A 24,541-nucleotide genomic window follows, 5' to 3' on the forward strand; every position below is an offset into this window, starting at 1 on the left:
GGAGAAACGAAAGTGAAAGACAGAAAGTAGCCCTCCAGACTCGTGGAAGGCTAGCGGAGGTGGGGTGAGGGTCACAGGCAGAGGAGATTTTTAGAAAGCTGGGTGGGCAGAGGCCTTGTGACCCAAGCTTTCATTTCTCCTAAATACCATGTGACAAACGCAGCTAGCTGCGGACAGAAAGGGGAAGGAGGGAAGCCCAGAATTTCTTAAGAAGCAGAGAGGGGGACAGAGGCTGAGCTGGAGGGAGAGTCAGAAGGGACTGGGAGAGGAGGGGAGGCAGTCTGGGGACAAGAGCGTGGAGGAGCCCACAGGGGCGGCTGGGCCCGTGGGAGGGCAGTGAGGCCCAGGTGTCATAGGGGGAGGGGACCACAGTTAAGAAAGAGCAGCCAACCGGGGAGACCAGCAGGAAAGAGGGGGAGGGGCAGCAAGGTGGAGAGGAAGGGCTGAAAGGAAGGGGAGACCGGGTCAGGGTGCAGGAAGGAGAGGACAGGGCCAGGGAGACCCCTGGGGAGGAGAGCAGAGCGAGGAGGAGCTGGGAGTGGGAAGGGGAGAAGGGAGGAGGGGGTGGAGGAGTGAGCGGAGAGGTAGAGAGGAAGGCAGGACGGGGGAAGTGGGGTTAGAGGGCTAGAAAGGAGGGCGAGGCCCGGGGCCCAGGCGGGGCGCCCAGGATGCCCTGGCCCCGCGCCACGGAGCAGCCCCACATCCTCGGGGAGCGCCGGCCGCTGCTAGCGCGCGGCGCGCGGGGTCCCCGACGGTGGCGGCGGGCGGCGGCGACGACAGCGGTGCTGCTTGTGGCGATGCTGGAGCGCGCCGCTTTCTTCGGCGTCGCCGCCAACCTCGTGCTGTACCTCAACAGCTGGAACTTCAACTGGGCGGGCGAGCAGGCGTCGCTGGCCGCGCTCGTCTTCCTGGGCGCCTCCTATCTGCTGGCGCCCGTGGGAGGCTGGCTGGCGGACGTGTACCTGGGCCGCCACCGCGTCGTCACCATCAGCCTGCTGCTCTACCTGGCCGCCTCGTGCCTGCTGCTCGCCACCTCCATCCCAGATGGCCGCAGCTCCTTCTGCGGAGAGATGCCCGAGTGGCCGCTGGGACCCTCCTGTCCCTCTTCGGACTGCCAGCACGCCCTGCCCAGCCCCTACTGCGCGCCCACCCTCTACGCCACACTGCTGCTGCTCGCCCTGGCTGCCAGCTCCGTGAGGAGCAGCCTCACCTCTTTCGGGGGCGACCAGGTGAGTGGCAGGAAGGCCCACCAACCGGAAGCCCAGGGGATTGAAGAATAGCAACTCCGTGGGGGCTGAGACCGGAGCCAGGAGGCTAGTGTGACCTCAGACGGACCACTTCTCCTTTCTGGGCCAGCTTCCTTATTTGAAAGAAGAGGGGATGCTGGCCCTGGAAGATCAATGACAACAATAGGAATGACCACAGTTGGCCTTCTTTGAGCCATGTCCCAGGCCCAAGCTAAATGCTTTCACTATTTTAACTCAACCCTCTTAACTACCCAGGAGGTAGGTAGTATTATCATGCCCATTTTACAGATAAGGACTCTGAGACCTCAGGGTTTAATCAGCTTATGAAAGATGACATAAAGAGCAGGTCAAGAAGCAGGACATGGGCAGCTGGACCTCAGGCCCCACTGTGAGCCCCATCTCTGTGTTCTAGGGATCTGGGCGCTGGGGCAGGGACCAGCCAGGCTTTTCCCATCAACAGTGCCAGAGACTGTCAGGCTGACTTGTTCAGATCCCGGCTCTGCCCCTCAGCAGCAGGGGACAGTTGGGCATGTATCTCAACCTCTGAGCCTTTCTTCATTCTTCCTTGGACAGAGTGTGGCGTGTAAAAGAAATTCAATAACTATTTGCTAAATGAGTAAGTGCTTTAAAACATGGCCATATTTTGGTAGCTCTGCTCAGTAGGACCTGAGACCATAATTTGAACTAATGTGGGGTATTGTTAAAACGACATGTTACAGTGTGAACGAGCAGGGGCAGCACGCAGAGCCAGAGACAGACTGCGAACAGCCACGTGAAAACACCAGGTGTCAGCCATAGGGTGGACCTGGAAACGGATTTTAGCAGCAGTGTGATCAGGCCTCTGGGCTAATTGTGCTCCCCACCCCCCTTGACTCTAGTGTTTCAAGTGTTCTTTAACTGCATTTACAAAGGGGACATTTTAAAAATGAATCATTTTATCCAACTGGCATCCACAATCCAGCGCCCAGCACATGTCTGGTGTCCTTGCAAAGGAGTCACTTGTACAACCCATTTAGATTCCTTTGATGATGGGACACTTGGTGCCCTCTGGGTGTCCCTGTCCCTCTCCCCCTTCTTCAGACTCAAAGCCCCTACACCTGTGAATAAGAACTTCCCATCTTCCCTTAATTCTGCTCTTTTGTTGACATCCCACACTACCCACCTACCCCCAGCTACCCTTAACCCGTTCCCTGGCCCCTTGACCTCCAAAGACCTCAGACATCCAGTGCCCATCGTCTCCTTTATCCTAGTGGCAGAATTGGTCCCCCAGGGGCCAGGCCACTGAACAGAGCCTCCCATGGCATCCACAGGGACAGTGGTTCCTGTGCATCCCCATACTTACTGAGCATGAACTTTGAGCAGAAGGAGGCTGCACTGGAAGGCTGGCATAGAACTAAGACCCGAACCCAAGACAGGGCAGAAATACTGGCGAGGAGAGGATGGACATCACTGGATTACAAATGGTTCTGCCTCAATGTAGAGATGGATGGGCTGACAGGAGTGGGTGCAACGGAGCACTGAGGAGGCAGCTTCAGGATTCAGGGGAACAGTCAGTCAGGAGACCTGGGGTGGGAAGGGCTGGCTCCATCCGGCAGACAGCTATACCCAGGAGCTGCATTGAACACACTTGCTGATTTCAGAAAGGGCTATCCATCATTCTCGACAAACTGTCTGCTCCTTCTGGAAGAACTCACTTATACCCTGAATGGGCTGCCTGGTCTTCCCCTTAGAGTTACAATTGTCATATTCATTTATTTCCAATTAATAAATGGAAGTGGCTGCTCATAATGGGACTTACTCAATTTTCCACTTGAAAGTCCAGAGCAAAGATTCTAATGAGTTATCTTGTCCCTCCCTCCCCATCACTAGGAAGTCCCCTTGGAATCTCCAGGGAAATGCAATTTTAAGCACATCTGTATGGATTATAATTCTGCATTTAGACAGGGAGCAAAATATTTATCTTTTTCCCTCTGCAAGTACAGAAAGTAGAATCTTCTTAGCTAGTAGAAGTATGTGTCCCCTGGGTAGAAGGACAGTACAGGATTCTGAGACTGGGGTGGCAGTGTTTGAAAGGATGGGTGGTTTAACAAAGTGGAGAATCATTTATCCTGAGAAATGACCCCAGTCTTCACTGTTTTTGAGAAATGCAGTTGCTAGGCCATGTCCCAGACCTGCTGAATCAGAATCTGGCACCAGGTTTTAGCAGGTAGGACAGGACAGCCAGTGTCACTGAACCAAGCCAGCAGACTGGAGGCCTAACTGTTGCAGATTGATCTAAATCTGCATAGATTTGGATTTCCTGCCCACCTGCCCTTGCTTGTGGGCCTGAAAAGAAAATATTTTTATCGGGTCAGAACCTGCTCTTAGGGCCATATCCAAAGACCACCTTCCCTGATTATACCAACCTTGTTTGATTTGGTATAAAACAGAGGCTAGTTGGGCACAGGGATGGGCTACAATACAGTCTCTGCACTTCCAAAGTGATGAGGAAATTCTCATTTTTTTTGAACTATTCTTTTAGTAATATGCATACATCATATTTAATCGTGTGGAACACAACTGAGATCTTTATTGGCTTTTTTTCTGATTATAAAAGTAACGAATAGCGTAGGTTTCTCAGTCAAAGACAAAGGGATAAATCAACCAGAAGTGAATGAAGTGACATCTGTTGGGTGCACTACTTAGTGACAATAAAAAAAGCAATGTGTGTCATGGGCATGTAAAAACAGCTGTGCCAAAATGTTCGAATCAAACAAGTGGCTCCCAAAAGAAAGATTTACTCACTGTTTCAACCAATATTTAATTGAGCATGAGTGTAGTGATCAGAGATTAGGAAGTGCCCAGCCACTGACCCAGGAAGTGCCCCTGGGGGAGAGAGAGGGGCACAGGGACAGACGGTGCCCCTGGACCACCCTGACCCCACTCTTACCCCTATCTGGCTGGCAGGTGATGGATCTTGGCCGCGATGCCACCCGCCGCTTCTTCAACTGGCTTTATTGGAGCATCAACCTGGGGGCCGTGTTCTCGCTGCTGGTCGGGTCCTTCATCCTGCAGAACATCAGCTTCCTGGTGGGCTACAGCATCCCCGTGGGCTGTGTGGGCCTGGCCTTCTTCATCTTCCTCTTTGCCTCCCCGGTCTTTATCTCCAAGCCCCCCACGGGCAGCCAAGTGTCCTCCATGCTTAAGCTTGCCCTCCAGAACTGCTGCCCCTGGCTGTGGCACCGACATGCTGCCAGGTAAGAAGGGACGTCTGGGAAAGGAGGTCCCCTTCTGGGGCGGTGTGGCCTAACTGACAGACATTCTGGTTCAGGTCCAGCAAACGGCCTTTTATGATGACCTTCTCCCTGCAGGGGGCCAGAGCTACCCACCATGACTGAGGCTGGCAGTGAAGGTCAAGGTGGTGGTGGTGACAGTGGTATGACCGGTGACCTTCTAACTGGGGAACCTGTGAGGACGGTCATGGTCTTGACAGTGTGATGTTGGTGATGCAGGTGGGGACAAGGGTGTTGGTCCCTGCGGCGAAGACAACCCTGGCAACGCTGCCCGGTTATTAAGTCTAACCGACTTAAATCAGCCAACCTCGCCCCTGACCCGCCCCCCATTGGCTGACATCCAAGGGAGGGAGGTTCTGCAGGGCTTTGCACATGCCCAGTGGCTTCCTCTTGCCCTCTCCTTCCTACCTTAATTGACTGCGTATGCTAAGCACATGGGTGTGCAGACCTCGGAGCCTGTTACAGCTCCTGTCAGTGAGAACGAGACGGAAAAGTCAAGAGCTTGTCCCCCGCAGCCTGTTGTACTTTAGAGGTTCTGTGACTGTAGTCACCAGGTGCCAAGAGTCTGGTTGTCTGGTTATCTGTCGTTGCCTAACGAACCACCTCACAGCTCACTGGCCTTAACAACAACCTTTTCACCCCCTCTCATAATTCTGTGGGTGACCGAGCTCCACAAGGAAGTTTGACGTCACCAGGGTCACAGTCATTTGGGGATTTGAAAGGGCTCATCCAAGATGACTCATTTATGTGGCTGGCAGTTGATGATGACCGTGGGCTGGGAACTCAGCTGGGACTGCCACTGGAGCTTCAGTTCCCCTTCATGTGGCCTCGTCTTGTGGCTTGAGCTCCGCAGCACATGGGGGTCCAGGTTGCAAGAGGGAGTATTCCAAGAATGAATGCTCCAGAGGGCAGGAAGTGGACGCTCTGGGGTCTTCCTAAGGCCCTGGAGGGTTTGGCTGTCCCAGAGCATCACTCTGCCTTGCTCTGTTGGTCAAAGTGTCACAGGCTGGCCTGGAATCAGTGGCAGGGGACAGAACCAGCTGTTGGAGGAGTGGCATTGCATGACTGATATGCATCTCCATTTTTGGAGACAATCACACTGGTAGTGTCCCCTTGGGAATCTCAAAGGATGCTGTAAGACTTTGGGGCAAGAAGAAATCAGAAATTTTCAGGACAAAGGGGAAAGGGCAAAGGGTACAGGGTGTGGATCTATCCAGACGTCTCAGGATGCTCCCTCACTCCTGCCTCTCTACTCCCACCCCTTGTCACGTAGGATGGGATATTAAGTCCCCCTTGAGCCCATTCTTGAGAATGGACCTGGGGGATGGCAACAGGGGAATTTGGGTGTCAAATCCATGACAGCCACTGAGTCTTGGGACTTCCCTAGTTCCCATGACAAATCAATGCTGTGAGCCAGAAAATCCCTTAAGAGTCTGCTTGCCACGCCTCCGGCCCCAAAGGGGCCACAGATGGAGAGTGACATGATGGGCCACCTTCGCTACTAAAGAGACCATAGTGGTCATATTAACAGTGGTGGTGCCAACACTGCAAACAAGTGACAGTGATAGAAATGAAACCTGGGTAGAGAGATGGTTTCAGTGGCAGTGATGATGGTAAGGACACTGGTCTTGTGCTGGTGGTGAAGACGATGTCCACAGTGGAGTGGAGGGGCGAGGGGGTGACCGCTGAGGTGACGGCTGTGGTGAGTGGTGATCTTAGGTGGTTAGGGAATAGTGGAGGAGGTGAAAGCGGTGGCCGTGGTAATGAGAATGATGATGGCTGCCATTTTACCTCTGTCCTTGTGGCCCACAGAGATGCTCAAGGTGCCCACCTGCTGCCTGACCACAGATATCCCCAGCCTGGTCCTTCTCATGAAGAGGACATTGCCAACTTTCAGGTGCTGATGAAGATCCTACCCGTAATGGTGACCCTGGTGCCCTACTGGATGGTGTACTTCCAGGTGGGCACCCCTGCCTTTTGATCTGGGGCCCTGACTCCCCAGGACCTCATTAGTCATCTTAGGAGCCCAGGGCCTGCAGGAAGGGCCAGAGCAAAATGAGTTGCTGCTCTGCACCAGCTGCTGTGGACCGGATACGGTCCCATCCCAGTGATTAAAGCCCCACCCCAGGTGATTGCAGGAGGCCCAGCTCCTTGACTCGGATGCCCCACCCCTCTGGGCTCCAGTGCCCGACTTGTGCCCTGGACGGCTTAGACCAGCAGCTCTTTAGCTCCGTGCATTCAGATCTCCAACTGGGCGTGGGTGGCAGGGAGGGTGTGTTGGTGGCCGAGGCCCCACTGCAGGTTGGGGGTAGGCTCGGGAGTCAAGCGCATGACCACTGTGGTTCCCTGCCTAGTTGCACCCTAGAATCTCCTGCAGAGCTTTTTAAAAAGCACAGATTCCCAAGCCCCCCCACCAGACTACAGAATTGTGTGTGGGGGGAGTACCTTGTTTAATAAGCTTCTCTGATGATGTGGGGATCAGATTTGAGAGCTGCTGCCTCCCAACCATCATGCCGCTTCCAAGGGTGTGTGTGTGTGTGTGTGTGTGTGTGTGTGTGTGTGTGTATGTGTGTGTGTGTGTGTTTGGACAGCAGCCTAACCAGCCCCTGATCCCCAGACCATAAGGTCGTTGCCCCCATAGCCTCTTCATTGGAACCCATAAGACAGGGTCATGCAAGTCCAGCCTGCTACTTAGGGGAGGCACAGAGAGTGTCCATGAGGAGATCAGGGACACGGGGAGGGTGTCCATAGCCATTTTCTGTCATACCAGTTGTCCTATTGGTTAGTAATCAGCTGCTACCCGGAGCACCCTGAGCCCTCCCCTGCGCCCGCCCCTCCTGGGGAGTCCCCTGGACCTCTTGGTGCATAGCAGCTAGAGACAATGCCTGGTGTGGCAGGAGGCGGGGTGCTATGTCCAGCGCCATTCTGGAGTTGGCAGTGCCTATGCAGTTCCTGTGCACGGTAACCTGCGGGACTCTGCTTGCCTTCAGTGCCAGAGGAGAACCTTTTGAGGGGTCAACCATGTCATTATCCTCCCCATTTCAACAAACATTATCCAGCCCCACTCTGGGCTGCTCCCTGGAGACACAACTCTGAGCAGGACCAGTTGTTCCCTGGCTTGGGGATAAGGCTGCAAGCACTGGACTGGCCAGAGAACCTGGCTCTCAGGAAAGAAGGGACGGGGGTGACCTTCTCCCCGATGCTGGGGGAGCGGACAGCTGCTCAGCTGCCCTGTGCTGCTGCAGAGGAATGGCCTCCCTGGGAGCACCTGGGAGCCCATGGGGCTGGAGCCAGGAGCTCCACAGCAGCGTCCCCTCGGCCTCTCTTGACAGATGCAGTCCACCTACGTCCTGCAAGGCCTCCACCTCCACATCCCCAACATATTCCCAGCCCACCCTGCCAACAGCTCCCCGGCTCTGAGCAGCAGCAGCAGCAAAGGCTACACGGTGAGGCAAAGCGCGTGTTCAGCCTCCAGTTCAGGCAGCAGGAGCGGAACTAGAAGGGAAAGGAAGCCCCTTAGCCCTCCCCTCCTCCAGCTGCAGGGCACCCTCTGGATACAAGGGAAACACCTGGAGGGTGGGTGACCCTGTGCCACAACCCAGGCATCCTGCTCCGGTCAGCTTCACTGCTCCATGCTGTGGCTCTGAAGCAGGCCTCATTGTCCCTGTCACACCCTCAGACAGAGCCCAGATAGATCTCCCTGCAACTCTGCCCTGTTCCCTCTGTCTCTGGGACCCTGGGACACCTGGGCCTCTGCCTTCCACCAGAACTTCCTAAGTCAGTTCCTTGGCATGGCAGAGACTCAAAATCAAAGGTTTTCAGAGCTGGCAGATAAATGACATATTTGTCATTATACTCCCTTTCCTCGACCGTGGCAGACATCACTAATCAATCATGACGTGTTTTCATGAGGAGCCCATGAATGTGCTAAGCAGCCACCACCAATTGATAGGATACAGGAGGAACCTATTTGCCATCCCTGATCTGATCCGCCCCCTGGTTACACAGCTGAGGAGTTTGAGGTCTGGAGGGGGCAGGGGGCTGGTCCTGGGTTACTCAGAGACCTTCTGAAGCTGAGGTCTGAGGAGTCCAGCCCGGAGTCCTTCTGCGCTGCTAGCCTGCCCCTCATGGCTGCCTCCTGCCCAGTTCCCAGAAGCCTGGCTCCTGCTGGCCAACGTGGTGGTGGTGCTGATTCTCGTCCCTCTGAAGGATCACTTGATTGACCCTTTCCTGCTGCGGCGGGGGCTGCTTCCCTCGGCTCTGCAGAAGATGGCTCTGGGGATGTTCTTTGGTTTTACCTCCGTCATTGTAGCAGGTATGTGGAGGGGCATGGGGCTGAGATCTAGCCTTTGTCTGTCTGAGGTGAGGGTGGAGGGGCTGCCCCACCATGCTGAAGCTGTGGCCCAGGCCACGTGCCCCCCAACACACCCACACACAGGTGTCCGCCGTAGCCTCCCAGGAGGTCAAGCTAAAAGAGACCCTGCTCATTGAATTTGCCTCTCTGATTTTGACAGATGAGTAAACTCAGGCAGAGAGAAGAGCGACTATTTCCCCAGTGGGATATAGGCTCCTTGAAGGATGATGATGATGCTGCTGATGCTCCTCCTCCTCCTCCTCCCCACTCCTCCTTTTCTTCCTCCCCCTCTTCTCCTCCTGCTCCCCCCTCCCTCTCCTCCTCCTCCTCCTCCTCCTTTTTTCCACTTCTCTGGATAATGCACAGAGTATAGTGTGGCATACCTGCAACCCCAGCAACTCAGGAGGCTGAGGCAAAGGATCACAAGTTAAAGGAGACCAGCCTTGGCAACTTAGCAAGACTGTCTCAAAATCAAAATCAAAAGGGCTGTGGATACAGCTTAGTGTGTACAGTGCCCCTATGTTCAATCCCCAGTGCTGTGGAAAAAAAAAAAAAAAAAGAAAGAAAGGGTGGGGTGGAGAGGGGGTTGGAGTAGATTTTTCAAAGATGCACTCACTGCCTCTTGGGGACAAATCAGGACTTAAAAAAAAAAAAAAGAAATCCTCTTCCTTTTTCTATTTCAAAAGCATTTGAAGCCTGTGTGTGTGTGTGTGTGTGTGTGTGTGTGTGTGTAAAATGCTAGGCTGGGACAGCACTTGCCTACTAGACATGTGAGATCCTGGGTTTGATCCCCAACACCATAAAAAATCAACCAACCAATCAATAAAATGTAAAAATAAACCTAAAAGGGCTCAGGTAAGGAAGGCTTCATGCTGTTGCTCAACCCGAAGCCTTTCACCTAGGAGCTCTGTGATCCTGAAGTTGCATCACATCTCCAAGCTGCACCTTCTCAGCAGGGATAGGAATGCATTCAGACCTGGAGCGGGGCCAGGCTCTGCCTTCATAGTCCGGTGTGGTGAGGATTAGAGGCGATGGAGTCTGCGTAGCACCTGTAATGTGACTGGATCCCAAGTTGAAGCTGAAGAAACTGAAGCTCAATAAACAGTATTATGTGGAAAATATGAAAATCAAGCTAGATTCATTTTTGGCTATGTGCTTTAATGCTTTCTCTCCTATTCCATCCTCCTAGTGACCCTGGGAATTTTACTCCTGCTTCTTGCACAAGGGAACTGAGTCTCAGAGAGGTTAAGTGACTTGTCGAAGGTCATATAGCAAGTCAGTGGCAGGGCCAGGATTGGAACCCATGTCCCCTAACTCCTTGTTCAGTGTTTGTTCCACTAGAGCACAGTTGTCCTCCAGGCAGGGAAGAGAAAGAGATTAAACAAACCTAAAAGCCAGGTTAGAAACACTCCCATAATACTTAACATTGCAATCCAGAAGTCATGTGACACTGTGAAAAGTAGGCCAGCTTTGAAACCAGATATACTGGAGCTCAGATCCAACCCTGATTACTTATCAGCTGTGTCATTCTGGGCTGGGTGCTCAACCCAGGTTTCACTTTCTCCATTTGCAAGAATGCCATCCCAGGCTCTTGATAAGCGAGAGTAATTGCTGCCAGGTACAAATCTAGCTCTGAGCTTCCCGTCAGCCAAGGCAAAAAGAGGAGTCCGAACTCACATCTTCCTCATCCTCCAGGCCAGTCAACCAATCACTGGTTATGTAATAGCACCCATCACGCACTGAAGTCTGCTGTGGGTGGGCTTGGGGTGGGCCTGGCTGGACTCTCCTTCTGCTCCCCCACCAGGAGTCCTTGAGATGGAGCGCTTACAGTACATCTCCCACAATGAGACGGTGTCCCAGGTGATTGGAAAGGACCTGTACTACGCAGCCCCGCTGTCCATCTGGTGGCAGATCCCTCAGTACCTGCTCATTGGGATCAGTGAGATTTTTGCCAGCATCCCAGGTACCTGGGTCCCCTCCCCTGCCCTGCACCTGTGCTGGGCTCTTCCCTTGGATGCTTCCAGGCTGGGGCCCTTGGGCATAGCCCCAGGACTTGCACACTGAGGAAGGCAGTGGCTTGGAGTCAGCCACTGTGATACGTCCTGGGAATTTGGAGGTGAAAAGGCACTTCCCACACCCACTTTCCACATGTCCCCCAGGGCCATGTCCCCCACCTTCTGGGTCTGCAGTTGTTATCCCCCCTGCCTTGGGCGGTCTCCCTTTCCCCTTTCAATTCTGAACCTCAACGTCAAAGCCCCTGAGCAGAAGGGTCCTCCCTGCCCACAGCACCCTGCCCTATTATGCGCGCCCGTCTCTCTCACAAGCACTGGGCGGGGAGCTGGAGCCACAAGCCTGGGGTGGGCTCCTCTGCGAGGTGTGGGGTGGGACATAGAGGTAAAGCCAACCCTGTGAGCTCACTCAGGCTGGGGTGGGGGACATTCATGAGAATCATAAACCCTGAGCGTGCTGTAGAGTGGGGGAGGGGAGGGCAGCACGCAGCAGGTGGGAGAGAGGACCTCATAGGCAGAGGGAATGACGACGGTAGGGAGTCAGATGGCGCTATCTGGGGGTGCCATCCCTAAAATAGGAGGGGCAGGACAGGTGCCAGAGCTCTTGGGGCAGTGTGTGCAGCGTCCAGGGCAGGGGGTCAGCAAGGAGGTGATCAACCAGATGGTGATGAGCAGAGCAGATGGGAGGGTGGCCCGGGGGGCTCCAGCTCCCTCACAGCCGCAGGGGCTGTGGGAGGGGGCAGGTGGCCCAGCAGGTGCACAGAGCTCCTCCTCAGCCCCTCCCTGTCCTCCCCACAGGCCTGGAGTTTGCCTACTCGGAGGCCCCGCGCTCCATGCAGGGCGCCATCATGGGCATCTTCTTCTGCCTGTCCGGGGTGGGCTCCCTGTTGGGCTCCAGCCTCGTGGCACTACTGTCCTTGCCAGGGGGCTGGATGTACTGCCCTGAGGACTTTGGTGAGTATGGAGGTCTCCCCGGCAGGGGGTGGACGGAGGGGCGGGAAGGAAGCGGCGACTGCTGTGGGCTTTGATGCGAGGCAGAATGGACCAGGGGGCTGGCGTTGGGGGAAATGGGCTGCAGCCCAAACATGACCCGTCCCCCACAACGTGGCCTCACTGTGGGCCTCGGTTTCTCCAGCTGTTCAGAAGGAAGCACTGAACTCAGTGGCCCTGCGAGGCTCCTCTGGGCTTCTGGAACCCTCTCGTTCCGGCCAGTTACTTTTCTCAGAGGGAAATTAGAGACTCCCCCGGGGGGACACTGAGAGAGCCAGACCTGGAGGGCTCTCTACCAGGGTCCCTGGATCGCACCCACTGCCCGCTTTACCTTAGCCGCCAGCCCGGGGTCGGGGACATGGCAGGGAGCGGATGCAAGACAAGGAGCCCTTCCTGACAAATGCCAACCCCTCCTTCCTCAGGGAACATCAACAACTGCCAGATGGATCGCTACTTCTTCCTGCTGGCTGGCATTCAGGCTGTCACGGCCACCCTGTTCATCTGGATCGCTCGTCGCTACGAGAGAGCACGACAGGGCCTATCCGTCCAAAACTGTTCTAGCAGGGACAGGGGCTGAGCAGGGCCCGCCAAGCCCGCACTTCTCCCCAAGGACAGACGGCGGCACAGCAGTCCCCGCGTGGCGGTTTCCTTCTCAGTTTATTCTGTACCCAACATTAGAATGAAATGGTTCCCATAAATAAGGGGCCTAAGCCCTTCCTCACAACCGTGGTCCATGACAAGGGGCAGGGAGAAGGGTGGGAGTCCTCGCAGGGGACCAGGCAGGGGACTTGGATCAACAAGCACCAGAGAAGAAGCAGGAAGGACAGGCAAGCGGCTTGGTTGGACCCCCACCCACCCCTGCTGCCTGAGCTGGTGGCTGACGACGCTGGGCCTGGTGGGACAGAGAAGGGTCAGGAGCTGCCCCGGATTCTCTCCATGTAGTTACGAAGCTCCTCGGGGTCCTTGAGCCCCATGTCCTCACACACCCAGCGGATGTCCTCCTCGCCTGCCACCAGGATGGACTGCACAGCCGGGGCCCCTACAGGCTCCTCAGGCAGCGGGGCAGGGGGCACTGGCGCAAACGTCACAAACTCTACTCGCTTTCGCCGTCCCCCAGCTTCCTTGCGGGTCAGGGTGCTCGAGGAGCTGGTGGTGCCCCCCGGAGGGCCAGGGGCCAGGGCCGGGGCCTCCCCTCCGGCCCCACTTTCACAGGGGCAGCCCCCCTCCCCCTTGGGTGGGCCAGGGGACCGCAGGTCCAGCTGGCGGCTCAGTTCCTCCTGGTCAGTGCCCAGCCAGACCCAGTTGTGAGGCTGGGGGGAGGCGGGGTCAGTGGCGCTGTCTGGGGGCTCTTTGCGCTGATATCGCAGCACGAAGACCACGCCATTGACTAGGAAGATGAGGATGGCCAGACAGAAGATTCCCAGCAGGGCATACATGCCCAGCTCTAGGTCGGTGACCCGCTGAGGGGCAGGGACCATCTCTTCCTCCTCCTCCTCCTCCTCCCTAGCCTTGGTGCCCTCCTTTCCAGCCTCTTCCTCCACCCGCTCAAACTTGCCCCTCACAACGACGCTGCCCCCGCCACTGCCTGCTGCCTGCCGTTCACCCCCCACGCTGGCCTCTGTGGCTGGCGGGCTTCGGGCAGGGCCGGATGGGAGGGCAGGGGCTGGTGTGGGCGCAGGGGGCAGCCCCAGCCAGGCAGTGCCAGAGGCCAGGGGCACACGGTGGCGGCCGCGGCGGCAGGGCTCCGGTGGATGCAGAGCCACATGCAGGGGCAGCCCCTCTGCGCTTGCCCCACTCACCACCACCCCGAGCTGGGCACTCTGCTCCTCGGCTGGCACAACTGCACCAGGCTCCTCGGTTGAGACGGACAGGCCCAGGTCATGGCGATCATAGAGCTCAGCGGGGGCCAACGTGTGGTCAGAAAAGGACAGCCATAGGGAGAGGGCCACCTCCTGTAGGGCACACAGACACAGGCAGAGACACGCGAGGGCAGGCACGCATGCACACAGAGACCACTCCCACAGAGACAGGCCACACGGAGAGATCAGAGAGAACAGAGACACAGGCAGATAGACAAAACACAGGGAGAGAGGGGACGTGTGTCAATCACCTGTCTGCCACTCAGCCCCAGAGTCTCTGTCCTTGGGAGGGTCCTCAGAGCCATCTAATCAACCTCCCACTGCTACACTCCAGCCAGCCACAGCTTGATGGCTTCCAGCTGCAGAGAGCTCAGTACCTCATGGGGAAGTCAGTCCTTGTTCTGAAATCCCTAAGGTAAGGGGGTCGAGGTACCAGGGCTCTCTCCCTCCCATCCTCCTCGGCCATGAGTCCCTGCCTGTAGGTTTTCACCTCATCCCCCCGACTCCCAGCCATCACCTGCTTTGGGGCAGGAAGTGCTGACTGTGCCCAGCATGTGGCAGTGACCTCTCCAGGGTGGGCAGTGCCACGGCTCAGGGCCAGGGAGATGCCCATCACTGGCTGCACCCGCAGCTCTAGCACCGAGACCTTGTCCTCCATCACAGCCAGTGCCTGCTCCCCCAGGATCGAGTCAGACAGCGGGGATCGCACCTGTGGGTAGGAAGGAGCTGGAGAAGGGGGCTTCCTACGCAGCCCCCAGCCAAAGGGATCTGATTTCGCTTCTAGAATCCTCACAGATTGCTCTGCTCAACACCCCAACTTCTAGGCCGTATAAGTATCCAGACCCCAATCCCACATCGAGGGGACAGTGGAGACCTGGCCCCCACGGTTCTTATACCTAAAGAACTTCCATGGCATGGTCACCCCATTCTCACTCAATCCCACCGCGCTCCTGCATCGACTGCCCACCAGCTCTCCCCAGGCACAGCCGGGCGCCTCCCACACTCTTCACACCTGCTGTGTGCCTCGTGTGAACACCCACACCTTTCTGAGGGGGTCTGCTCTGCAGCATCCCTTGCCTGCTCACCTCGATGGAGGTGACACCGGGCTCCCGGCCCACTAGGATGCGGCCGCCCTCCAGCGAGGCTACACGCGGGTCCTGCACGCGGGCGTGTGGCGCCACGAGGTGAGTCACGTCCAGCAGCCAGTCCGGGCCGAGCAGGTGAGTAAGGCGGCGGCCACCGTCCAGCGGATGGGCAACGAAAGGCACCAGGAAGCGCACGCCTGCGCGCTGGTACTGCAGGCGGCAGCCGCGAGCTCGCCGCTCGGCCTCCTCCGCCACTGCAGCCTCCGACTCCGGCGCCCTGAGGGGCGGGGCGTTAGGGTGGACCCCGCCCACCGAAGACCCGCCTCCCTGCCTCCCAGCCTCCCTGCCTCCCTGGCTCCCAGCTCCTGGCTCCTAACCGGGAGCCGGCCTCTGCGCACAAAGAGGGTGTGGATGATGCCCAAGGCCCTGAGTTCGGTCCCCAGCAGAAAAAGGAAAGAAAAAAAAGGCTCCGATGGTGCGCAGCTCCTGTCGGCAAACTCGGCAGGCGCCCCAGCCGGGTTCCTGATGGGTGCGTGTCCCTGTCTAACCAGTCGCTTTCACCTGCCTTTGGCTCCCAGTTGGAACCACGTGGAGGCTAATATGTGTGGGGAACCCAGGGGCGTTCACTCTGTAAGACCTGGGAGCTAGGTTCCAGAGGGTTCTGGTGACACCTCCTCCACAGGCTATTCCATAGTAGCCATCTTAGGCTTCCAGGATACAGCAGTGAACCCCGGGGGCCGAGTGGGGAAGGAGTGGCGAATGAGTCTGTCCTAGAGCAGATCAGGAAGTGATGGGCGCAACAGGGGGAAGCGAGGCAGCGAGGAGTGTGGAGGGTGGTCTGATTTCAAATAAAGTGGTCAGAGCTCAAGTCTAGGGCAGGATGGGCGGAAGGAGATGCTAGTAACAAGCAGTGTTGTGTTTCGGAACCCAGCTTAGGCCCTGCACACTCAGTCTCAGCAGGATTTCAAAGGCCAGTCGGCTTCTGCAGGCCCACACTCACCCTTCGGTGGGGCCAAGGACTCTCCAGCCGCGGATCTGCTCTAGGGTGGTGTCAGTCAGCTCAATACGCAGGGGCAGCAAGGGGGCCCACACTGTCAGCCGCAGGGAGGCCCGCAGCCGACGCCACCAGAAGTCCACGCGCACGCCCCTGGCACCCCGGCTCTCTTTGCCAGCCACCAAGACAGCATCACAGGCCTCAGATACCTGGGGAAGGGCAGAGACAGGAAGGTAGGCTAAGAAGAATAAATAACAAGTGTGGGCCAGACAGCGCATCCCTGACCCCAGACCATGAAAACGAAAGGCAATTCTGTATTTCACCCAAACGCATGTTCCTATGGGCTGTTGGTTGAGCCACTGTGCTTAGTTGATGAAGATTTTGCTCTGCATCCAAGATCCATTCCTCTTGAGAGCAACTGGGCCATTCCTTGAGCTCTCTGGGGCCTCAACTGGAGAAACTGGCTATTTGGATACAACAGAGACCTGCTCCTGGCAGAGAGGGGTTTGAATTCACAGCTTTGGCCCTTGATTAGTGCTGGCCTCTGACCTTGATGCTGGAGCTACCAGGCAACCAGCTTCAGTTAGGTGGTCAGAGGTGGAAGGGTGAAGCAGTCCCACCCAAGAGAGGTTAAGAGATCTGCCTATGATCAAACAGACAGTTGATAACAAAAAATGGGTCTAAAACGAAAACTTCCTGATCCCAAAGAGCATGCTCTCAGCTCTACCAGTGCAGCCCGTTACTAGTGTCTTGATGGACATAAAAGTGACTAAGGTCACACAGCTCCCACTTCACTCTAGAGAAAGGTGGTTGGGAGAAAAATCTTGAAGCCGTGGTCCCACACATGAGGTTTCTGTAAGAGCTGTTCTCTTGGGGTCCCAGTAGAGAAAGAGGTAAGTAGTGTGTGCATGTTGGTGCCGCAAAAATGTATACTCACACAGGTGGGCACCTGCCACTCACCTGCAGGACCTGTGTGTTGGCCGACTCACAGCCGATGTGCTCTGTCACCTCCACCAGGGCTCCTCCGCTGTCCACAGTGACTAGGCGCACAGGGACACGTTGGGGCACTCCAGTCAGTGGTGCCGTATTCACCAGCTCCTCAGTCTGGGGGTGCAGAAGTTGCTCAGCCCCAGGCCCCTCAGTTTCCAGAGCTCCCAGGACTGGCTCCTGGCCTTGCTGGGTACAGACAGAGGCCACCTTACCTTGGCCAGTGGGATGAGGGCTCTTATGTCCCGCTCTGACACCAGGATTTCCCAAACCATTTTGTCCTTCTCGGCTTCAGGGGCCTGGCCAGGGTACTCCAGCTGCCATGTGACGGGGCGAGTGACCGCCACACCTCCGCCAGTGCCGTTCTCCACCATAAAGTCCACCCACAGGAATTCGGACAGTTCAAGGGGGCTACTGGCCAGAAGAGAGGAACAGAGTGCTTGCTAGCTGCCAGGCACTTCCTGTACTCATGAGGCGGGCACGATGAGTATCCCTCTTTGACAGATGAGGAAACTGAGGTGGAGAAGTTATGTAACTCACCTAAGATCACATAGCAAAAAGTGGTGGGGCTGGGATCAAAGCCAAGCATCCTTGCTCCAGAGCCCGAGTTCTTGTCCACTCTAGGCCTCTCAGGATCCATACAGCTGTTTAACCAGCTCCCAGAATGCCTGCTGCCTCCCCTGCCTTCCTGTCCCCTCCACTTGGACCTCAGCTTCCCATAGCCATTGGAGTGGTATAAAGTACCCAATGAGTTCCACCAAGGAGGGACTGCACTGCCAAGTCCCAGGACCAGACAGTAAACATTAAACCCTTTGCATCATAACCCTCACGGCCCTGCTGAATCAAACACCCCTGTGCCAGGAGCTGTCCTGGGTGCTTGCTATGTTATGCCGTCTTTTATTTTCACAAAACCTAAGCGATGATTATTACCCTTATTTTACAAGCAAAGAAACAGAGGCTAGGATCGGAGGATGTGAACTGGCTTATCCATGAGATTTCTGGAAGAGCTGTTCTCTTGGGGTCCCCTTTTCCAAAAGGTGTCAGAAGCAGGATTCCAACAGGGTCTACAAAGCCCATGGCCCTGACCCAGCTAGGGTCAGGGCATGGATAAGATGTTATGAATTCCAGCTAGGTTTTTCTTGGGAATGTTAATGGCCAAGAGAAAGGGGCCCGTGTGGTGAGGTTGGAGGGTGGATAGTGGCTGAGAAGGCTGTCCCTGGATGGCAGGATGGGTTGTCTTGCAGAGAGCATTTAGACCCGGCCTGTGGCTGGGTCTGCATGAATCCTGCCAAATGCATGAATGAACGACACTACACTGCTGCTTGTGCTGCTTCCTTATCACTTTGTTCTTGTGCCTGCTCACGTGAGGGTATGGAGGGAGCATGCAGCCCTCCTCCCTTGGGCTCCCAAGTCTACCCACTAGCACTCTACGGCTAGCTCTCCCTCTCTGCCCCTGGGGGAGGGGAACTGCCCACCTGAAGTCTGGTCCTGTGGTCCCAGTGCGGTGACAGGTGATCAGCGTGGTGTGGTGCTTAGAGCCCTTGAAGCGGTCCAGCTTGGCAGTCCAGAGGGTGGGCTGGGCTGGGCGGGCAGCTGTCACATGCAGCCCCTTCTTCACCTTGATCCTGGTGAGAGGTTAGAGGTCTGGTTTGTCAAGGTGAGGGCTGAACTGACAACTGGATACAGCGGGGAAGACAAGAAGCTAAGGACATCAGCCTCCTGCCTGGTCTCCCGGCTCCAGACTTCGTCTTCTCTTCGCCATCCTTCCCAGAGGATCTCCGCGGAATGTGGGAAACCAGAACATTCTCCCCACTCTGAGATCACTTATGACTGCCATTGCCTATGGGCTCAATCTCAGCTTGGCATTCGAGCCCCTCTGGGCTCTGGTCCAGCCTCCCTGGGGCTGTGACATCCCCCCTTCACTCTCTGCTTTAGTCACCCCCAAACTTCTTCACCCCCAGATACACAGTGCATATGAACGACTGCAGGCCTTGGCTCAGGCCGTACTTCAGCCTGCACCACCCTTTCTGGCCTCATCTGCTCACTCTTTAAAGCCTCCGGCAATTCAAATACCATTTCATTTGGAAAGCTCTTCCAGTGGTGGATGAATTTCCCTTACTCCACCCACAACACTTCATCCTCCATCGGTGCATGAATGACACACCTGGTGCCTTCCCATCTAGTTCACACCCATCCATCACACCCTTCCCTACTGATGGGGCTCCTTTGGGCCAAATGGGGGCTGGGCCTTGTACCTCTTTGTACCTCCAGAGTGGAGACACAAGACAGGGCATAGTGTAATTGTTGGAGAAAGATCTGTTCAGTGAGTTGTGAGTGAGCACAGAAGGGTGTGAGTAAGCACAGAAGGGGGGGGGAGGGCAGATGCATGCAGAGTTGGCAAGTCACATTCCAATCCTTGTCAGCTGCATTTGGGGTGTGTGTGGGAGGGGTGGGGGGCTTCACTGGGGGAATCTCCCCGCAGAAAAGGACATAAGAATGGAAACTTCTATAAGAAAGGGCAGGCTCTGTCCAAAGGCCAGGCCCCTGAGCAAGCCTGGCTGGCAGGGAGGCTCTGCAGATGAACGGAGCTGGGCAGATACCCCCAGGGCAGCATCAAAGCCACAGAGCAGCCCTAGGTGCTGTGCTTCCAGGTCCAAAGCCTTTCCTGTCTTCCCTCCATGAACCTTGGAGCTGCCCCAGAACACAGGCAACACTGGCCTCACTGGACCAAAATTAGGATTGTGCCCATCACAGGAGCCTGTAGCTCTTTGCCTGAAGATTTGAGGGTCCCATGTCTTGCAGAGGCCAAGGTTTCCATCAAAAGCTCCATGAACGGTATGTAGCCGTTCAGCGTTCCCGCAGAGGTTCCCACCCACCACCATCCCCAGGGGCCCCCTGCTCACCGCAGAGTCAGGAGGCTGGCTGTGAAGTTGTGCCGTAGCAGGAGGGTGGCACTGAAGAGCTGGCCGGGCCGCACTGGCACATCAGGCACCCGCAGAGTCACTGCCTCATCCAGAGGCACCTCCTGGTACTGTGGAGGGTCCGCAGGGCGCAGCTCCACATCACCCACTGGGAGGGCCTGCTCCCCAGGGTCCTCCTCCCCGCCAGGGCCACAGCCCCCAGGGCCCTCAGCTGCAGGCTCCAGCGTGTAGGCCAGTTGTGCCCGGGTGGTGGAGCCCTGGGAGAACCAGTGCGACGGGAACTCCAGCTCCACCACGCAGGCGCCCAGCAATGGCTGCGAAGGCAAAGTAGCTATGGTTGGCCCAGGGCAGGGTGGAGGGAAGAATCCTATCACCCGCAGCAGGAAAAAAACAGAACTGGAGGAGCCCATGGAAGGCAGGGCCAGGGACGTATCCCAGGTGACAGCAAACTAGGAACCTGCTGGAGCTGGACACCAGGTCTATGTCTCAGAACACACCCATGTGCAGGTCAGACTTCTGCTTTTGGGAACAGTCTCATTCCAAAGTGAGCCAATCCCAATGCCCCAGGACCACCCACCAGGACCACCCTCACTAGAGACAACTCAGGTCGCTTCTCAGAATCCGAAAGCCTGAGAAGGACCTCTCTCCACTGGGTTCCTGTTCCAGGCTCCAAAATAGCCGAAATAAAAATCACAAAAACAATAATGCAAACACATGCTGAGGGTTTCAGTGTAGCACCTTATGAAATCGCCACAAGTGACTCCTACATTGTCTCCTTTATTCCTTGCTCCAACTCCATAGGAAGTGGGAATTGTTACCTCATTTTACAGATGCAGAAACTAAGTCTCAGAGAGATTAAGTGACTTGCTCAAAATCACACACATGACCTGAACTCCTTAAGGAGCCCCAAATAACCCCTTCACAGGACTGAGAGCTAGTAGTAAAGGAATGGAGTCAGGTGGCCCACGACCTGCCCAGATGTGCTCAGCCTTTTCCGTTCCACCCTGGGGGCCACCTGCAGGCTGGCACAGCAAGCAGCAGGGCCAGCCTACTCACCTGGAAGCGGCATGCCCGGTGGGCAGTGCCTGCAGGGTGAGTGGCATGCAGCCTGGCACAGGGCAGGCTGCTGGGCCCCGGTGGCCAATCTTGTCCCTTTAGGTGGAAGAGGACGCGTGCATGGGGCTCTGCTGGAGTCACAGCCATTTCCACTGATACAGCCCGTACGTCCCACGGGACTGGCCGATGGTGGGGCTCAGTGACCCGAGGAGGGACTACCTGGAGGAAGAATGGGAAGGTTCAAGAGAGCAGGAGGCGGAGGTGGGCGAGATCTGGGATGCTGAGATGTCAGGCTTCTAATCCCAGCCTGGCAGGAGAGAACCACTATGGGGCTCAGGTTCTTCATCTGGAGCACAGGTGAGGCTGGGGAGAGCCCCTGAGCCACGCAGCAGACCTCAGACGCTGAGCCCTGTGAGCCTGGAAGTTCCTGTGGCCCCTCCTTACCTGTTGAGTGGCGAAAGGTGGGTAGGAGGCCCGGAGAAGCGGCTGAGCCCTGGGCCAGGGCTGCAGGAGCAGAAAGGTCTCAGATCGGGAGCCCAGAGAGGAGTTGGCAGGTGGATAGTGGCCAACCCGCTGCACACGAAAGTGCTCAGGGGCATCGAGGAGCTCCAGGGCTGCTGGCAGGTAGATGGGGTCCAGAGAGTCCTGGTCGCAGTCCACTAAGGAGGAATGAGGGGTAGAGATGGAGACCGCTCCAGAACTGGCAGGGGCTGAACTGAACTCTCTGGGGACACCGTGGCGGTGAATGGTGGAGGAAGAAATGGGCCAAATGTCCCATGGCCCCAGGATGTGGGGGAATCTTTCCATTTCTCAGATGAGGTAACTGGAGCTCCAAGACCCTCACACAGACAGCGGGTGACAAAACCGGGGTCAAGATTCCCGACTGGATGGAGCTTCCTGGTCATTCCTTCCTCTACTTTCCACAGACCTGGACGTCCTCTCTCCATTTCCCCTTCTCGGTCTCCTCCTCCTTGTTCTTGCCCCTACCTACCTGCTTCTTCCGCCAGGGCATTTCTGCGGTATGACCCTCCCCACATAGAGACACTTTCTCTGTCCCTGGGTCCTTGGCTGGACTCAGCAATCCTGCCCGACATTGTTACCATGGCAACCCACACATCTTTCCAAGCTTGCACCTTCTTCTCTGTCCCATCTGGGTCTGAGAGTGTAGGATTGGGGACAGGGAAGTGCCACAGAGGTCAGTGAAGCCACTTGTGTGCCCCAGGGGCAGGGTGGAAAGTTTGAACCCAGGGAGATGAAATATTCAATCACCAGAAGACAAAGGACCACTAAGCCCATATTTGTCTGTACTGCTAAAGAGGATGAACATTTTTTTGAACACTAACCATACACAGATACTTTTTTTGAGCAATTTACATGAATGAGCTCTTTCAGTTTCCATAATAACTCTGTGAATCAGGTTCTATTACTCTGAAGCTGATTTTGTGGATTTAGAAAATGAGGCAGAGAGGCTAAGATCCCCAGCTGTGGTCTCACAGCTGGAAACTGAGCCCAGGCTAGGCTACAGTGGTGACATCTCTGCCACCTCTGCACTCTCCACAGCAGCAGCCTGTCCTGAGGGCTTCACTACTCCTCCACTAGTGGCGCCTCCCTCCTTCAGAGCCAAAAAGCCCTCCTTGGATATCTGCCTTCCCGCCAGTCTCTGCTGCAGGCCTGATGGCCTCTTCTGAATTAGTTGTCTTCCTGTCCTCACTTGTGGGCATTGACTTATCATTCTGGAATTCCCCCTTCCTGCCAGCCTGCAGCCCTGACTTTAAGCCCTCACTCTGCCTCCACGACTTGGGCCAATCATTTACAGCCTGGAGACTCAGTTTCCTGACCTATAGAATGGGTAAGAACATTTAGCGACCCTGGGGACAGGAGAGTGCTTTGTCAATTGCAGAGTGCTGTTTGGAAGTGGGATTAGTGCTGGTGAATAATGGATGTGACAAAGCTTTCCTCCTCTCCCTGTCCGAGGGGTTATTAGGGCTCCCACTGGGTCCCTTGGGGGAGGGAAGCAGGTGGTTGAAAGCAGCCCCAGAGCCAGCTCCCTCTGAGACCCATAGCTGGACTGGGGGTGGGGGACAGCTTCATTGGAACATTCTTCCTGGCCTTTCCCTGCAAGAGATGCTCCCCCTGCCCCCTAAGAATAACAGGTGACTATTTATTGCTCCCTGGGGGTGGCTCTCGGACTCTGGCCCACCTCCCACTCCACTGCCTCCATAATTATAAGATGCTCTGCGGCCGGGCTCCCACGGACTGGCGCTTTCGGTAGAGGAAGGCGGGTAGAGCACGCTCACTGTCCCCCACTCCCCTATGGTACCCTTCACCTCGCAGTTACGGCTTCTCTGCCCAGCCCATGCCAAGCACAGTCCGACCCCCAGCCCAGGCACAGGAGAGCTGCTGTCCCTTCCCCCAATGGTGGGTACCCCCAAGAAGGCTCAGGAAGGCAAGGATGGGGCCATCCCTGGCAACTCCAAGGTCAGAGAGCTCCTTGGGGCAGGGACGGGGCGCGACATATTTCGCAGGGTTAGGTCTCTGGCAAAGGGGCTGATTTCCATTCAGGGTCGGGGGTCGGTTCATGGTGGAGGCAGGAGACTGGGAACCACAAGTGGTGCTTCTAGGATTGCAGACTGGTGAGTGCTGGAGACCCCATGCTTCCCGGGAAGGGGCACCGGATTAGATGCCGGGGCTGGAGGGGACGCTCCCAGATGGTGCGGGGACCAGTGGGGTGAGGACCGGGCAGGTCGCGGGTCAGGAAGGAGTTGCCGGGTGGTGTAAGGTGAAGAAAGCCACAGGGCGGATTCCTGGAGCAGGACCTCTCCAGCCCAGGGCACGCTGCGCGGCGACCGCGCTCTGGGGCTCGTCCGAGGACCCGAGGGTCCCCTGCTCGAGGGCATCTCCCGCGCCCGCCCTCGGCTCGGCCGCCCCTCGCCCCGCCCCGCCCCTCCCCTCCCGCTGACCTCTCACGACGTCCAGGGCGAGGGCCACCAGGAGGCAGAGCCAGGGACCGTAGGGCCCCCGGGGGGCCGCTGCCGTGCGCCCAGCCATCGGGGCGCACCTCCTGCCCACCGAAGGCGGGGACGAGGCGGCCGGCTCAGGTGGCCGCGGTCCGGCCCGGCATCTCCCGCGCCCGCTCGGCGCCGGCCGCGCTGGCCGGCCGGGTCCCTGCTGCCGCCCGCCCGCCCGCCCGCCCGCCCGCGGCTGCAGTTCCCAGACAATGGAGCGGGAGCCGCGCGGAGGGAGGGAGCCCAGCGCAGCACATGGGCTGCCCCCGCCGCCCCGCCGGGTCCTAGTGCCCCGCGGATCCCGAACCCCAGAGCGCCCCCGCGTCCGAAGTCGAGAAGGCCACTTCCCAGGAGACGATCGCCTCTGCCAGGAGGCACAAGGTGTGTTCTCTTAGGCCCCCTCTCAGGAGCTCCTGAGGAGCTTCCTCTACCTCCGCCCACCCCGTAGGCATCTCACCTGTAAAGGCACCAGCCGGTCTCAATCAGAACCGGAATTCAGAGACATATGGGAACAGAGCTGCAGGGGCAGAAAAGGAGAGTGGGCCAAAGGGGCCAGGTGACAACTACCTGTGCCCGCCCTGACAGAGCCCTGGGCCACCACGGAGGGAGGAATCCAGGCACAGGCTGCTTCAGATTCATGCCCTGCCTCACCCCAGGGAGAGTCCCAAACGGGGAGGTCTGCCTGAGGGGTCCTGCCCAGCCTTGCCTACCAGGTGGTATTGGAATAAGTCCAGACCAGGTCTGGCTGCTCTTTAGCATCCC

The 24,541-nt window shown here is 56.9% G+C and overlaps 2 protein-coding genes across 3 annotated transcripts; one reads left to right on the forward strand and one right to left on the reverse strand.

Annotated features, from left to right (window-relative positions):
• Positions 1 to 12,596, forward strand: Slc15a3 (solute carrier family 15 member 3). The gene is made up of 8 exons (XM_005331532.5): positions 1 to 1,229; positions 4,194 to 4,483; positions 6,332 to 6,479; positions 7,852 to 7,965; positions 8,666 to 8,834; positions 10,678 to 10,836; positions 11,681 to 11,836; positions 12,295 to 12,596. Exons 1-8 carry the CDS (start codon positions 669 to 671, stop codon positions 12,447 to 12,449), a joined length of 1,752 nt encoding a protein of 583 aa, XP_005331589.2. The 5' UTR covers positions 1 to 668; the 3' UTR covers positions 12,450 to 12,596.
• Tmem132a (transmembrane protein 132A) lies at positions 12,511 to 23,955 on the reverse strand. Of its 2 annotated transcripts, none has more exons than XM_078045942.1 (11): positions 23,735 to 23,955; positions 21,219 to 21,433; positions 20,775 to 20,993; positions 19,701 to 20,032; positions 18,273 to 18,422; positions 17,013 to 17,211; positions 16,771 to 16,914; positions 15,817 to 16,019; positions 14,817 to 15,093; positions 14,249 to 14,440; positions 12,511 to 13,824 (listed from the first exon to the last, which is right to left on the reverse strand). In XM_078045942.1, exons 1-11 carry the CDS (start codon positions 23,820 to 23,822, stop codon positions 12,784 to 12,786), a joined length of 3,060 nt encoding a protein of 1,019 aa, XP_077902068.1. In that variant the 5' UTR covers positions 23,823 to 23,955; the 3' UTR covers positions 12,511 to 12,783. The 2 variants fall into 2 exon arrangements, with proteins under 2 accessions (XP_077902068.1, XP_077902067.1); XM_078045941.1 differs by having other exon boundaries at positions 17,013 to 17,208; positions 23,735 to 23,952.
• Positions 23,956 to 24,541: the final 586 nt, after the last annotated feature.

This window comes from Ictidomys tridecemlineatus, chromosome 4 (genome assembly GCF_052094955.1).
Source record: "Ictidomys tridecemlineatus isolate mIctTri1 chromosome 4, mIctTri1.hap1, whole genome shotgun sequence".
Taxonomy (NCBI): domain Eukaryota; kingdom Metazoa; phylum Chordata; class Mammalia; order Rodentia; family Sciuridae; genus Ictidomys; species Ictidomys tridecemlineatus.

Excerpts from the sequence above, each read along its gene's own strand:
- Tmem132a (XM_078045942.1), bottom strand. The coding sequence starts at position 23,822 with ATGGCTGGGCGCACGGCAGCGGCCCCCCGGGGGCCCTACGGTCCCTGG. Across the intron at positions 20,994-21,218 it reads CACCTTTCGCCACTCAACAG|GTAGTCCCTCCTCGGGTCAC; the intron begins GTAAGGAGGGGC and ends TTCTTCCTCCAG. Across the intron at positions 13,825-14,248 it reads CACTTCCTGCCCCAAAGCAG|GAGGTGGCCCTCTCCCTATG; the intron begins GTGATGGCTGGG and ends TGTGCCCTACAG.
- Slc15a3 (XM_005331532.5), top strand. The coding sequence starts at position 669 with ATGCCCTGGCCCCGCGCCACGGAGCAGCCCCACATCCTCGGGGAGCGC. Across the intron at positions 6,480-7,851 it reads ACTGGATGGTGTACTTCCAG|ATGCAGTCCACCTACGTCCT; the intron begins GTGGGCACCCCT and ends CTCTCTTGACAG. Across the intron at positions 11,837-12,294 it reads GTACTGCCCTGAGGACTTTG|GGAACATCAACAACTGCCAG; the intron begins GTGAGTATGGAG and ends CTCCTTCCTCAG.